The sequence below is a fragment of the Trichoderma atroviride genome, chromosome 2, assembly GCF_020647795.1.
Source record: "Trichoderma atroviride chromosome 2, complete sequence".
Lineage (NCBI taxonomy): Eukaryota > Fungi > Ascomycota > Sordariomycetes > Hypocreales > Hypocreaceae > Trichoderma > Trichoderma atroviride.
This window is the reverse complement of record NC_089401.1, coordinates 4480655-4495620: the sequence shown is the minus strand read 5'-3', so window position 1 is coordinate 4495620 and position 14966 is coordinate 4480655. Positions and strand designations below refer to the sequence as shown.

Here is a 14966-nt window from a genome sequence, read left to right as displayed (position 1 = left end):
CGCCCCTCCAAATCTGTCCCGGATCTTGTCCCTCAGTGTTTCTATCCGCTTTCGCCGTCAACGCCAGATCCCCTTGACAAGGCCGTTGAAGAAGACGACCTCAGTATATTAATCCCTTGTCTCAAAGGCCCCTTCTCCTTCTTTCCTCTTCCTCATCGTCTTTGCATCGTCATCGATACCGGCTCAGCCCGAGAATCCCTCTTTCGCCATTCCCCTCCGCTCCCCTTCGTTGCCGATACGAGATTCAACACCAAGGAGTATTTAAGATCAAGGAGTCGCCTTTTGTCGTTACCTCCTGTCTCGTGGAATATCGTTTTTTCGATTCCAGTTCAGCAGCCGCTCCCATTGGATTGCCCCCTTTGAAAAAGCTAGTCGGCGGCCTGAATACTTATTAGCCCGACTACATAAGCCTCTAGCTGGGTTATACTCCCAGTGGCCGTCAGGTCTACAATCACACACTCTCTCGCCTCTTACGGCCTCCTACTAGCAACCATGGTTCACCTTTCTCAATCAGAGTGGCCAGCGTGGACCTATTCCGTTGCTCCCACCGACGACTTCACACAATATGCCCAGCTGCCAGACTACTCTTTGCTTGCCGAGTCCATGAAGGCATACCAGGCACAGCATACCCACCTTGTTCACCACCAGCAGATGACTCGGACGACGGAATCAAAGCCACGGCTTTCAAAAGAAGAGGTGGATCTCCTCGAGTCTGAGTTTCAGAAAAACCACAAGCCAAACAGCAGCACCAAGAAGGCGTTGGCTGAGAGCATGAGGGTTGACCATGCACGCATCAATGTATTTGAACCTGAATTGTCTCATTGGAATCGAACAACAGTTTGCTAACCGGCTACTAGAACTGGTTCCAGAACAGAAGAGCTCGCGAGAAGAAGGAAAACAACATTCGAGAGTATGAAGCCAGGCAGCGAGCTGAGAAGGAAGGAACCAATCCATCAGAAGCTGGCCTCGGAGGTTCAGACCGCAAACGCAGCCTCGGCGCCTCTTCTGCCCCCTTTCCCGAGCCGCGGCAGACTTCACAAACCAAAGAGCAGTCCCCAGACGCCCCTTCACAGCTCTCAACTACATCCGAAAGCTCCGCTGATGCCTACGAGGCTACATCGCCCGTAACGCCGCACATTGGCTCTTCTTCTCACATGTTCCACCATGCAGACGACGAGCAGCATTTCTTCGCCACAGATGACGCCGCCGATGAGGCCGTGTCCCCTCTGAAGCACGGGCATGATTATGTCTCGGCGCTAGATTCAGACATGTCTTTCGCTAATGCGTCGGCCCTGGACACCATGCTTTCCATTGAAGATGCTGCCGGCGATTACACCAATGAGCTCCAGGAAATGGACCTTGAGCGGATAACGGCATTCTTGGACCAAACTGCTCTTCCAAACAGCCCAGATAGGCGACTCAAGTCTCCTTGCCCAACCGACATCGCCTCTCGCCGCAATCGCCAAACCCCCCAGCTGGCAATCCATGGATCTCGAAGCTTCTCTGGCTCCTTGAGATTTGGTCCCGATGCGTCTAGACGCTCTGAACAGGTTGGCTCAATGCGCCGAGTTGTCTCTACGTCAGGGACCGGAAGAGTCCGCAAGTCATCTGCCTCTTCTGCCACGCCAAGGAGCCCCTTTTTTCAAAGAAATCGATCGCCAATGGGCGCAGGGTCAGCGGCACCTCCAACGCCTAATACCCCCGTCGTCGCCGAGTCACACAATATCAATGGCGGCCTATTCCCTTTAACAACCAAATACTCTTCGTCGGCTCTTGTTCAGGATCCCACTTTGCGCACGCCACCGGCGACGCCAGCCTTTTTGGATAACTTTGTGTTCAATGGCAACGGCACCTCCTATGCGATGGGCAACTTTGGCTTTTCTGACGACCTTGATTCGTCAATTCAGGCAACGGGTGCCTCTAGCCAGCCTACAACTCCCATGTTTCCTTACCAAACGGGACCTGGCTATTTTTCTGGCTATGCCAGCGGCTCGGATTATAACTGGCCTTACTCATCAAACGCGGGCGAATCGTCTTCAGACTTCGCCGTTCCATACCACTCATCAATGAACATGCTTTGATGTAGACAGGCGAGACCTACCACAGATGCTTTCACTTGAAAGCTTCTTCAACTATTCTGTATACTATAAAAAAGCAACCTTGCTCTTTGGTTGTTTTTTGTTCTTTATTTTCATTTGTCACGATTGCCTAGCATTCGGCATGTATATGAGCATTGGATTTTGTATGAGAAGCGCATATTTGTATTATTTAAACACCACGGAAAGGCCTTTATGTTTTTTCTATTTTGGATTTCTTTTGTCATGGCCCTGGTGCGGTTGGACTCTGGATGGTTTATACCTCCATTAGAGAGACCTTTGTGTCACTGCTTGGCGCTTTTGCGCGGGACTGGAGCTGGAATACCCTGAGGGCTGAAAGCAATTGGAACAGTGATGGATTCACTATGCATACTATTTTGATAATGCCTATTGTAGTTGGATAGTAGCAGAAGAAAATATCATGTCTACTCACATATACCTCACAACGTTCCAAAATGACATGTATGGCGCGCCTTCGCGATGTGTATCGGTATATGATTGTACTCTGTACTTGCTTGTACTTGTCCTACCAGTCTTGGCTTCAGCTCTACTTACGAAATAGTTGAAATAGCAGTACTAGTACTAGTAGTGAGTTACGGTAAAATCGGCTCGTCGGCACCTCAACTGAAGCTTTTCATCCCATGCTACCTTGGGAGTAGTCAATCCTGCCATCTGCAGAAAAGATGTTCTGGCTTTTAAACCGCCGTAAAGTCAATTGAAACTCACAGCCAATCAGCGGCTTACTGCCACGAGGTTCCAGTCCCAGCTGAACGGACTGCCATAAAGTTGTACGCCACGAGCACAAAAAGCTGAAACAAGCTTCGTCAAATCAACTGATTCCATGTGACAACTGGGAATTGCGGGTCATGCAGCCCAACGCATTTAAAGTTAAAGAGAGAAACAAGAAGAAGAAGCATAAAAGTGTGTATTTCACAGAATAAGGCACTGAACGGTTAATGGGGCCGGAAGCAGGGCTGCATCTTGTACCAAAGTACTTAATTCTGGGGGGATTTAAAAAAAAAAAAAAAAAAAAAAAAAAGCACAGAGAGCAAACAGCTTAGCTCAACGACGTCACAGCAGCTTGGCCTTCCGTTTAGCGAAAGAGCACGCGCAAACGCGCCTCGCACGGCCCCACCTCTTCCCATTAAAGAAAGGGCAGAACAACATCCCTTCAATATGCATATCGTCGCTGAAGCTCCCTTTGCGATCCGTGCCCTTGTGTGTTGTTCCCTTATATATGATTTGCTTTCCCTCCTTCAATAATGCCCAGCTGTGACTGATCGCCAGCTCGTCTCCATGTCCTCGTCCACGCTGCTCGACGTCTACGAAGACGCGTCGCGTGCGCGGTCTGGCATCTTGACGCCCACTTCCGAGGCAAGCTTGAATCACCCGCAGAGAGCTTCTTCGCCAGGCCGCGATGTGCCGAGATCGAGGGTCAAAGGCACCATGGAGCAGCTGCTCAAGCCGTCAATTGCGGTAAAGGTATTACTTTGAGAGAATAGGCCATGGCTGATGAGAGAGCACTGCTGATCGTGGTCGATTGTGCTAGCCGCATCCACCTAATCTACATATCCCACCCCGCGTCTTACACCCGTTGATGCTTCTCCCACGGGGGGGACCTACCGTTGGCATACATAGACTTTGCAGCTTCGAATGGCGACCTCCCCCAGTCTCGGTTTTACGAATCGTACATCCACGTCCTTGATCTCGAAAGCCGGCTGGGCCCTGCGCCTGTTGTGCTCATTGCGCGGAACGAATTGAGGGGCACGACTTATGCGCTCGAGCGACAGTCCAACGGGCTCTATGTGATTTGCAAGTTGGGATCATGGGCAGATCTGGAAGGCTTGGCGCAAAAGGCCACAGCTGTTAGATATGAGCTACTCTATCCGGTGAAGAGCGAGCGAGCTGAGCATCATGGCGTTGATGCACTTACGACGCCTCAGCTGCATGTCGAACAAAAGAAGAAGAGGGCCGCAATCGAAGCCATCCAGTCTCAAATGAGGAAACGTGTGAGATCCCAGTCTGTGTCGACCGTTGGGCACGTAACAAAGGAAGAGCAGCCACCGGAGCCCGAAACCTTTGTGGCACAGCAACCATCGCCGGATATGAGTCTGGAGCAAGTCCCGCTGCCAACATCTGAGGGAAAAAATCAAGGCGCCGCTTCTAGCCAGGGTGCGGCAATAGCAAGGGAATTGGAGCCGCAACAGTCAGCGGACGGTATCTTTGAAGGCATCAGAACACAGTATTTCGATGCGCTGTACAAATCCATGGTACGTTACGTTGATACGGTATCGAAGTTTCTTGCTGCCACTCTTGCTCATGCTGCCACAGGGATCATTAGCGTACTTTGCCAAAGGACCATTGTCCAGAGCTCGGTCAACATTCCACTTGGACTTGGAATCAAACCTGGATATGAACGACCTTATAGACTTCTTAAAAAGCCTCATTCTTACAACAGTTCAGATCGACAAAAAATACCGCGAGTCAATACCAGAAATCATCACCAAGCTTAAGGATCGAATTGAGAGCTCTGATGAAGGCCGGAAACGGAAACGCAAACCGAAGAGAATGAAGCTTGGTAAAAGTGGGCTGTATCCGCTCGAAGATGAGAGTGTTATGCGATGGTGGGCTGCAAACAAGCCAGAACCCAATGATGATGCTCCCATTACTCCGTCACATATCAAGTCTCTTGTTTCTATCTTACGGACGAGAGAGACAAAGCTGCAAATGATTGTCGTCATGGAGATCCTTGCCCTAGAACCTCTAAAGGCTGCCGGCGACATGGGCGAGGCCAGCTTGCCCACTTTACCTGGAGCTGCTGATTCAGAGGATCTGCTGGAAAACGCTCTACAGCCTCTTCCGAAGAAAAGAAATAAACACAATCTTCCGGTTCTACTGGATGTCCATGCCGATCGTCTCACCATTTGGCAGTCTACTGCAAGCGACGAGCAACTACTACTTGAAGATAGTCCTTCTCTACAGACACCGCTGGACGGCAGCCTGGAAAAGAAGGCGTCCTCTGAACCCCTCAGAGACTTCTGCGTTGATGTCATTATGCCCTTGTAAGCCTTCTTTCCAATTCTTGTTAACCACCTGGTACTAACATGCGTTTAGCTTTTCTGCACGTCTGCCTGACCTGTGCGACTCAATTAACCGTAAACTTGGTGGCCCTGTGATCATAGCCCCCACAAAGGCTAGGTCCGTGAAGAAGCCTTCCAGCACGCGGGATCAGAGACCAGGTGCTGCAGCAAAACGACCCCAGCCTCTGAACACCCGGAGGACCTTGCAGCGAGCCCTTTCCACGGAGCAGCAACATCGAAGAAGCATCTCAAGGGGTCCCAGCAACGCCATTGCTCTTTTGAGATCGGCCACCTCGACGACTCTCCCGACTATCAAGCGAGAGATCTTAGATCCATCTGGGCCAATGTCGCTGCTCCCCACTGACTCGCAGAGGAGGGCCCAGTCTTTGTCCCGAAGTAGCAGCATGAACAACTTGTTTGATGCCAGAGCCAATAAAAAGGCGGTGGTAGATGCTGAGCTCAGGGAAGCTATTTCAGCTTTGAGGAAGCCCAATCGGGAGGTTGTGGGCAAAGCAATGGCTGAGGCAGACGAGCGTAGAACGTCTGCCAGTCTTGCCGCTAAAAGTATTGCTTCTCCACCCTTAACTTGTATCTTTTGTAGATGATATGCTAACAGTTTGGCCAGAACCGAGAAAAGCAGCTTCAAGGAGCGCCCTAGCTTCAGCCGTTCAGGTCAAAGCTACACCAGCAAATAACCGATTCAAGAACGTGATGCCTATCAAGGCAGAGAGTCAGAAGGCCACAGAGAGCTTTGATGAAATAATTCCTCCGTCGAGCGTGGGGCCGTTTGTTCCCTCCACAGGCAAGCGACCTGTGCTGAGGGAACTCTACAATCGCAGCCCTTCTCCCGTGCTGGATGCGATAGGCGATACCCCGATCAAAACCTCGGCTAAGCCTAGCTTCATACGTCGGCCGTTAAATGAGCAGTCGGCGTATCCCCCTTCTTCCCCGGTGGCACAGAGGAACACGGCATCCGAAGATTTTGTTATCACAGACAGTGCAAGTAAGCCTCCGAGAAGTAGACATGAGGCTTCTGGAGTGATGGAGACTCCAATCAAGAAAACTACACAGCAGCGGATTGATTTATACGCCACTCCCGAAGGAAAGGCGCAGGAGTCGAAGAAGAAGAGCGTGTCTATTTTTGAGAGACTGGGGTGGGACGACGACTTTGATGATTTATGAGATGACAGATTTTCACACATCTTGGCAAGCGAAGTTGCATTACAGGCATAGTATTATTATTATGATATCCTGGGCGGTACTACCGTTTCTTTCATTCTTGTTTTGGTTTGAAGAGGAAAAATAAAGGATACTTGAGCGTGGGGTCAACGGCGTTTAAGTATGATGATTCATCTGAGGTACAGTTGCATGGAAAAACAATGATTTTATACAAATGCGGATCAACGCCTTTGTGCATATTATTATTAGAGGCAGAAAATAGAGTAGATGTTTAAAAAATGTCAACACATATATGCTGCTATCTAAACACAAAAAAAATCAAGCAGCCGCCGCTATTGGTTCTACTATCATGGTTGGTAAATCTCTAATGTCGACGTGCTCCTGTGACCCCAGATCGACGACCCGAATAGCGTCGAGACCAACAATACCCTCTCGTAACGCCAAGAACTGCAATTCTGTAACGTGGCACGCCCCCGGTGCTACGGGGCCAACCCGTGTATCGGCGCTGAGGCAGATGAGCTCCGTTGACTCAACCACGGCGTTCTTCTGCAGTGCGTGGAGCACGTTTTCGTCGAGGACCGCGTCTGCGATTTCCTTCTCCCCGCGGCGTCGACCGCTGCTTGACGGCGGGCGGATGGGCCGAACTTCGTTGCGTCGCCGCTTGGGGACCGCAACGAGGGCGAGCTTGCGCGGGGGGCGGTTTGAACCTCTTTCGGATGAGGTGCGGTTGACGACATAGACGGTCCAGGAGAAGATGTCGCCGGGATGGACTGGGTGGGGGGGCGCGGTGAAGGACATGGTGATGCCGAGTTCCGGGACGACGGCTTCGGTGCGGTTGGTGGACGCTTCCAGCGAGGGGAGAGCGTCGGGGCGGATCGCGGAGGGGGATTTCAGATGGTTAATGGCCTGGGCTACGCTGCCGATGGAGAGCTGCGTGGGCCGGTGGGAGCGCTGGATGCCGGACTCGGAGGCCGTGCCGAAGCTGGGGTTGACGGGGAGGGAGAAGTCGATGGCGGTGGTCCAGCTCATGCTGAGGCTTGGGGTGCAGACGCCGGGGACGACGTGGACGGCCGCTGAGATGGAGATTTCGAGGTTTCCGGAGGTGTCTCTGGGGATGTTGGCCTCGGTCTGTTTCGGTTTGATGTGATAGAGGAACGTGATGTGGTCGTGCGAGACGCAGCTGAGCGGGAGGCCGAGGCCGGCTGCGTCGTTGAGGTTCTCGACGATGCCGCTGGGGGTCGAGAGTTTGATGTCGTTCAGGAGAGTCTCGCAGTTGAAGTGGGAGGTGAAGTCAATCTCCAGGAGGGCGACGATGGTTGCGCTTAAGGGTATCGTGCTCGGGCGGGAGAAGCGTATCCTCGTGTGGAGGACCGGGAAGATCTTGATGCTCAGCTGCGGCAGCGTGCGGAGGCGCGTCATGAAGTCCTGCTGGCGAGTGACGGGTGCTACTCGTGATACTCGCAGCGCGGATAGGCGCGGCTTGACGCCGTTGAGAGCGGAGTCGCTGCCAAAGGACTCGAGGAGGTTGAGGCCCGACGGCATCCCGCTCGTCAGATAGCCGACGTCGGGGGCGATTGGCTCGGTCCAGAGATCCGGATCGAGGCTTGCGGATGCCGAGAAGACGACTGAGGGGCTGTGAAGACGCATCCGCGGTCTCAGGAGAAGCACGGGCATTTTCCACATGGCATATACATGGCGCGGCAGCTCCTCTTCCTCTTCCTCCTCTTCGGCGCCGCTCTCATACTTGTCTTCATCTTCGACGATGAAGGGGTTCTTTGTCTCCTGCAGCCTCCCGCTGAAGATGCTCTCCGAAGCACTGGGCGACTCGCGGCCTGGCAGGCTGCTATTGGCCACTTGTGCTTCCAGAGATATGCTTATCCTGCTGAGATGGTAGTCGAGCTCTTTCCTCGGGAGCCATGGCGTCTTGAGGACAAGCAAGACATCAACAGTCTCATCTTGATGCGAGTTGCTCTTCCATGTTAGTGACCGTGACCCTTTGATATTCGCATTATGAGCGGTGAGATGGCCCTTTCCTTACCGAAGAATAACGTGTCTCTTTGTTCTATGAGTTCGTTTATTGGCTTCGAGCCATCAAAGCCCTCAAAGGCCTTTTCCAAATTTATGTTTGTCTCGGATGGGACGAGATATGTAAGATACGAGTTGTTGATAAGCTCAGTTGCCGCATTGGTGGTGTTGATGGACAGCTGGAGGGGTGTCGGCAGCCCAGGAGTTGTGAGGGGACTGGGCACGGTAATGCGAATTGACATGGCTGATTGAAGAGCAAAAGGTGGAAGAATAATCGTGTTTATAAATATCTTTAGAATGTGAAAATGAGTTCCTCCTCTTCTCATAAATTATAACATACAACAGTAATGAAATACCCGCCAGTATGTCTCCATCCGGCTCAAGCTCACTCAAGCTCCAAGCGTGGGGAGAGAGCCCTCATCGCCGCAGCTAACCCCTGATAAGCTATTACAGGGGCTGAGGCGCAGCCCCGATTGTGCAGAGTCCGGTTAGTTGCATAATGATCTCCAAGGCTGGTCCGTGCACCGCAGCAAAGGTGCGTGTCTCGCGCAATTGCTGCTTCGTTACAAAATTTAGCAACGAACCAGAGTCAGGCTTTCCTCGACGCCAGCCCAGCCGTCGCAATCGCTCGCGCATATTGACTCCCAGCCAAGACCCGATCGCGAGAATCCTCTACAAGGCTTTAGAGCACTCTATCTGGCACTTGCAAAATGAGCGGCTTTGCGCCTCCCTTCCCGCAGCCGGCCGCGGCCTGGCAAGAACACAAGACGCCCGAGGGTCGAGCGTATTACTACAATAACGTTACCAAGGTGACGCAATGGACCAAGCCAGAGGAGATGATGAGCTCGGCTGAGGTGAGTCATCTTTTCTTTCAAGTCTCTTCTGCTCTACGTTTCTTTGGCGTAGCTTATCTTGTCGCTTTCTTGCCCTCATCTAACGTGTTTGATTCGTTTCACAGCGCGCTCTCCAGTCTCAGCCATGGAAAGAGTACACCGCAGAGGGCGGGCGGAAGTATTGGTATAATACCGAGACGCAGCAGAGCTCTTGGGAGATGCCTGAAGCATTCAAGAAAGCTCTGGGTTCGACTGGTGGGCCGAGCAATCCCGTTCCCCAGACTCCGTATTCGCAAGGTGGCGGTTATCCAGCTACAGGACATGACTACTCTCGCGATTCCCGCGACTCCCGCGATTCCCGTGATACTCGCGAACCGTACCCCGAATCTCGTCAAATATCCTATGGAAACGACTCCAAAGCGCAGCCAGCCTTCGTCCCCGCCACGAATGACCCAGAATATTCCTCTCCAGAAGAAGCCGAGGCAGCATTCGTCAAGCTGCTGAAACGAAGCGGCATCCAGTCAGATTGGAATTGGGAACAAACGATTCGCGTCATTGCCAAAGATCCGCAGTTTCGTGCAATTAGGGACCCAAAGGAGAGAAAAGAAGCTTTCGAGAAGTACTGCCAGGACATGATCCTCCAAGACAAAGAGCGTGCCAAAGAGAGGCTGACCAAGTTGCGTGCTGACTTCGAAACGATGCTGAAGCGGCACCCTGAAATCACCCACTATACTCGATGGAAAACCGCTAGACCCATGATCGAAGGCGAGACCATTTTCCGGTCCACCGACGATGAGGACGAGCGCCGACAGCTCTTTGAGGAGTATATCATCGGACTGAAGAAGGCTCACAAGGAACAACAGGCTAGCCAGAAGAAGAGTGCCATGGATGGCCTGATTGAATTGCTTCCCAAGCTCAACCTCGAGGCATACACTCGCTGGGCGGATGCTAGGGACATCATTTCTTCCACTCCAACTCTTCAAGAAAACGAAAAGTATCAAGCCCTTAGTCAATTTGACATCTTGACAGCTTTCCAAAACCATATGAAAGGTTTGGAGCGGGCCTTTATTGAGAACAAGCAAGAGGAGAAGAGCCGCAAATTTCGCCAGGAGCGCACGGCGAGAGATGCTTTCAAGTCTCTGCTCAATTCTCTCCGCGAAGATGGCAAGATCAACGCCGGAACCAAGTGGAGCCAGATTGTCCCTCTCATTGAAAATGACGAACGCTACCTCAACATGGCTGGCCAGGCCGGATCTACTCCCCAAGAATTGTTTTGGGATGTGGTAGAAGAAGAAGAGCGATCTCTCCGTGGCCCCAAGAATGATGTGCTTGATGTCCTTGAAGTAAGTCTCCCCAAAAAAATCATTAATCTCTTGTATTGCTTTCAGAGAGCTGACCTGCCGCGCAATAGGATAAGCGGTTTGATCTCACCCCAACAAGTGATCTTGAGGAGTTCCTATCCATCATGAAAGATGATCACCGTACAGCTAACATTGACCGCGACATTCTCAAATTAATTTTCGATCGCGTAAGATTACATACTTTCACATGCCCCTTTTTGTTTCCCTATACTAACATTCTTCCCCTCAACTAGTTGCGCGAGAAGCGTGCCTCGAAGCGCGAAGATGAAAGACAGCCCGACCGGCAACAGCGCCGGGCTATTGATGATCTTCGTGCGTACATTAAGCGTCTAGAGCCGCCAGTTGCACTGAGCGATACATATGACAAGGTACGACCTAGACTACTGAAATCAGAAGAGTTCCAAGCCGTCGTCTCCGAAGAGTTTCGGCGAAGTGCCTTTGAGAAACATCTCCGTAGGTTACGCGAGAAAGATGAGACCGATCGTGCCTATCGACGCCACGACCGAGCTTCCATCGAAAGAGACGTCTCAAGACGGGAAAGGGATCGATCTCGCGGCGACCGTTCACATCGCGGCGGCGGGCGTGGTGGCCGGCGTAGCCGCAGCCCAGAACCCGATGCATATGAGGCAGATAGGAGAAAGGCGATTGCCGAGCGCGAGCGAAACCATCGCAAGTCTACTATGGCAGAGAACCTTTTGACCACCGAGCGTAGTCGCCTATCGCCTCCGCCATCACGCCGCGAGCGCGATCGTGAACGTGACCGAGAACGTGACCTGGACCGTCCCCCTCGCTCTAGGCGCGACGACGACGCGTTCTATGACCGCGAGCGCAGAGACAGGGAAGACGAGAGAGAACGGCTCTACCGCCGTCGTGCTGATCGAGGTTCGTATGACGAACTCCCCTATGGAGATGAACGCCCAGCAGCCCCTCGGCGTCGTCGTCAGGAAGAGGAAGACGACTACGCCCGTCGGGATTCCAGAGATTCAAAGGTTCGTGAATTCTTTACCCCTCACAATGCCTTGACAATTCCCCTTTACTCACGCATCCTACAGAGACTCAGAAGAGATCGTTCACGTGAGCGCACCCCCCTCGTGATGGACGTCACCGCAACAGGACCCCAGAACCAGAGCCAGCCAAGGATGTTCGAAGCGGCAGCGAAGAAGGCGAGATTGAAGAGTAATCGAGCCGGTCACTACTTTCACAGCATATTTTCGTCTTCTTTTTCCTATTCTTTCACTATCTGGCTAGTAATCCTTTTTTTTTTTTTTTTTTTTGCACACATATTCCCGGACTTTGCCCATGTACTCTACACAACTCCCATATGTAACAACATCATGTAGCTTCACACAGATGGTCAAATCTGTACATCGTAACAAAAATAGCTTCATCTTATTGATCCATATAGCTGTTATAATTCATGGAATATCAAATTTTAAATACAACCCCTTCACCTTGTCTCCATTTAAGAATAGGCTGATGTATCTCGAATGGAATTTTAAGTTTGTGGTGCAACGGGTTCAATTTCATCAACGATCCAAATCAATTTCTTTTATTCTGTAACTATCGGCATATAACTGTTTAAATAAAAAAAAGTTTCCCGCGAGGTAGGAAACTGACGGCAGTCACCACGCTTGATCCATTGTCCCTCTATCTGCGGATGCGCTCCGGGTCAGCAGCATTGATGTGGTAAAATGTTACCACAAAAACACTGCTTTCAATTTTACTACATTTCCGCAGGACCAGACAACAGGGGGTAGACTGCCGTCGCCATTGTTATTCATCTGGGTCGTCATCCTCGCTGACGCCGTCTGTTCGTAGCCCAGATTCATGATCACGCCCACCTCCGCCATTTACGAACGAAGTAGAAACATGGATACTACAAACGTCTGGAGATGCATCATGGTAGTCGGGTCTGTAGTTCTCATCATGGTTGCCCTTTTCAAGCACTTTCCTCGGGCTTCTCCTCCAAGAAGAACTGGAAAAAAAGGGGGTGTTAGTATCTGATAGTCAAGGGCCAGAACGAAACAAAGAGTCATGTTACTTACGTAGTTGCCGCCCAACTTCTGTTCCTGGTCCAGCTGTGAGCCGTACTTGTTGATACGGGGACGGTAGTTGGTTGGGTCACGACGGAATGTGACATCCAGGTTCCTCAAGAAAGTGTTGCAGCCGGTGAGGAGCGACTCGGGCGTGTTAGCGTGGGCATCAATACCGGGCTGGCCGTCAAAGACAATGACGCGATCGGCAAGATATGTGGCCATGGTGAAATCGTGCTCAACGACGAAAGCCGTCTTCTTGGAGTGCATGATGAAACGCTTAATGACTCGGGAAGCAATGATACGCTGCTCAGAGTCGAGGTAGGCAGAGGGCTCGTCAAGGAGGTAAATATCCGCAGGCATACCAAGAGCAAGAATAATGGCAACACGCTGCAATTCACCACCAGACAGGTTCTTGACTTCCTGGTCAATAAAGTCATCGAGCTTCAGGGGCTTGACGACGTCAGTCTGGAACTGAGGAGACAGGAAGGCCTGCTTGATCTTCTTGAAGAACAGCTGGCGAACAGTGCCCTCAAACTTGGGAGTAATGGTCTGGGGCTTCATGCTGATTCTCATGTCTGGGACAGAGCTCTTGCTGTCTGGCTTGATGGCACCAGCGAGAAGACGGCAGAAGGTGGTCTTGCCAGTTCCGTTCTCTCCCATCATGACGATAATCTCAGAGTCGGTGAATTCTCCGGCATCGACACGAAGTCTGAAGTTGCCAAGAGTCTTCTCAATCTTGGGGTAGGCAAAGGCACGCGATCTGTCGATGGCGAAGTCATCGGTAGCCTCGGCAAGACGGAAAGTAAGAGACTCCTCACGGAATCGCAAGTTTTCAGTAGGAATGTGGCCATCCAAAAAGATATTGATACCTTCACGGACGGAGTAAGGCATAGTGACGACACCATAGATGGCCGGCTTTCCGTAGAGAACGCAGACATAATCGGAGAGATAGTCGAGAGTAGACAAATCGTGCTCGACGACGATGACATAGTCATCGTCGCGGACGAGTGAACGAATCATCTTGGCCGCACTCAGACGCTGCTTGACATCGAGATAAGAGGATGGCTCGTCAAACATGTAGACGTCGGCCTTCTGGACGCAAACCGTGCCAATGGCAAAACGCTGAAGTTCACCACCAGACAGCAGAGTGATGTCTCGGTCCATGATGTGGTTCAGCTCCAGAATCCTGGTCACTTCCTCAGTGTTTCCAAGGGTGGCGCGGCTCCCGAGAAGATGACGAACGCTCTTCTCCGGGCCACGAACAGCCTTGGGGATTTGATCGACATACTGGGGCTTGACGACAGCCTTGAGATCGTCCTCAAGGAGCTTGGTGAAGTAGTCTATGTTTATGTCAAAATGGCATCCTCTTGAATTGAACAATAATCACTCACTCTGCAGCTCAGAGCCTCGGAAGTGCTTAATCACATCCTCCCAGTCAGGAGGGTTGTCGTGGCGACCCAAGTTGGGCTTAAGCTTTCCGCTGAGAATCTTCAGCGCGGTACTTTTACCAATACCGTTGGTTCCGACAAGACCGAGAACCTGGCCAGGTCGGGGCATAGGCAGACGGTGGAGCTTGAAGCTGTTGGGGCCATAACGGTGGGTGACCTGGCTCTCGAGGTTGGTGGGCAGGTTGATGATGGTGATGGCGTCGAAGGGGCACTTCTTGGGGCAGATACCACAACCAATACACAGCGACTCGGAGATGAAGGCGAGGCGAGATTCGGGAGAGACCTCAATGCAAAGCTTTCCACTGCGAACCACAGGGCAGGACTTTTTGCACTCCTGGCGACACTTGCGAGGACGACACTGTTTGGAGGGGCCTGCGGTCAGCAAAATCGATCGATGGCGGGGTGATTGGCGGGGTGGCAGAAATTCAATAGCGAGAGGTGACGAACTTTGTCAGTGTTGACAATGGCGATACTGTATTCAGCATGTTAGCAGGAATTCCACCAGGTATATCCACGCATCATGCGCGAGCTTGTATAGTTCAGCCCGTCTACATCATCTCGTCGACACGTACCGAGTGAGCTTGTCCGACATGGCGACGACTGCTGGCGATCAACCGGTCCGTCTAGGATAGCGATGGCGTAAGATTCGACGCGGCGACCTGGTTGCGGCTGCTGGACAGGATCTGCAGCGAGGCGATGCTGATGAGCTGGATCGCGAGGGGTGCAAAGCAAAAAGAAAAATTAGAATTGGACGGGTGGGCAAGTTTTAGCTCTTCACGGCGAAAAGGACAGACCAGGCGTGGTCATCAATTTTTCTCGCCCTGTGAATCGCCAGAATGGCGGGGCAGGGCAACTGGAGCAGCTAGAGGGCTGTTAAGCCGCTGAGCTAGGAGCATGTACTGACGTTG

The 14966-nt window shown here is 51.8% G+C and overlaps 6 protein-coding genes across 6 annotated transcripts; 4 read left to right on the top strand and 2 right to left on the bottom strand.

The window, feature by feature from the left end:
- Positions 1–20: 20 nt before the first annotated feature.
- TrAtP1_004284 (uncharacterized protein) lies at positions 21–2539 on the top strand. Its single transcript, XM_066112242.1, has 2 exons — positions 21–798; positions 858–2539. Exons 1-2 carry the CDS (start codon positions 493–495, stop codon positions 2079–2081), a joined length of 1530 nt encoding a protein of 509 aa, XP_065968325.1. The 5' UTR covers positions 21–492; the 3' UTR covers positions 2082–2539.
- Positions 2540–3392: 853 nt separating this feature from the next.
- On the top strand, positions 3393–3590 carry TrAtP1_004283 (uncharacterized protein; the record flags this gene model as incomplete). The annotated part of the gene is made up of 1 exon (XM_066112241.1): positions 3393–3590. One exon carries the CDS (start codon positions 3393–3395, stop codon positions 3588–3590), a length of 198 nt encoding a protein of 65 aa, XP_065968324.1.
- Positions 3591–4093: 503 nt separating this feature from the next.
- On the top strand, positions 4094–6358 carry TrAtP1_004282 (uncharacterized protein; the record flags this gene model as incomplete). Its single annotated transcript, XM_066112240.1, has 4 exons — positions 4094–4366; positions 4428–5158; positions 5211–5740; positions 5802–6358. The coding sequence occupies 4 exons, from the start codon at positions 4094–4096 to the stop codon at positions 6356–6358; spliced, it is 2091 nt and encodes a 696-aa protein (XP_065968323.1).
- Positions 6359–6586: 228 nt separating this feature from the next.
- TrAtP1_004281 (uncharacterized protein) lies at positions 6587–8774 on the bottom strand. Its single transcript, XM_014083517.2, has 2 exons — positions 8394–8774; positions 6587–8310 (listed from the first exon to the last, which is right to left on the bottom strand). Exons 1-2 carry the CDS (start codon positions 8704–8706, stop codon positions 6674–6676), a joined length of 1950 nt encoding a protein of 649 aa, XP_013938992.2. The 5' UTR covers positions 8707–8774; the 3' UTR covers positions 6587–6673.
- A 316-nt stretch (positions 8775–9090) lies between these two features.
- TrAtP1_004280 (uncharacterized protein) lies at positions 9091–11914 on the top strand (the record flags this gene model as incomplete). Its single annotated transcript, XM_014083853.2, has 5 exons — positions 9091–9234; positions 9339–10556; positions 10625–10741; positions 10808–11563; positions 11627–11914. 5 exons carry the CDS (start codon positions 9091–9093, stop codon positions 11912–11914), a joined length of 2523 nt encoding a protein of 840 aa, XP_013939328.2.
- A 599-nt stretch (positions 11915–12513) lies between these two features.
- On the bottom strand, positions 12514–14650 carry TrAtP1_004279 (uncharacterized protein; the record flags this gene model as incomplete). Its single annotated transcript, XM_066112239.1, has 5 exons — positions 12514–12549; positions 12620–13950; positions 14002–14416; positions 14506–14530; positions 14631–14650. 5 exons carry the CDS (start codon positions 14648–14650, stop codon positions 12514–12516), a joined length of 1827 nt encoding a protein of 608 aa, XP_065968322.1.
- Between the last annotated feature and the right edge of the window lie 316 nt (positions 14651–14966).

What these genes read in the sequence shown, in the direction of transcription:
- TrAtP1_004281 (XM_014083517.2), bottom strand. Translation starts at nt 8,706, where the DNA reads ATGAGAAGAGGAGGAACTCATTTTCACATTCTAAAGATATTTATAAAC. An exon ending in AAGAGACACGTTATTCTTCG is followed by an intron (nt 8,311 to 8,393) that starts GTAAGGAAAGGG and finishes ACTCGCATCAAG; the next exon opens with ATGAGACTGTTGATGTCTTG.
- TrAtP1_004284 (XM_066112242.1), top strand. Translation starts at nt 493, where the DNA reads ATGGTTCACCTTTCTCAATCAGAGTGGCCAGCGTGGACCTATTCCGTT. An exon ending in TTGACCATGCACGCATCAAT is followed by an intron (nt 799 to 857) that starts GTATTTGAACCT and finishes ACCGGCTACTAG; the next exon opens with AACTGGTTCCAGAACAGAAG.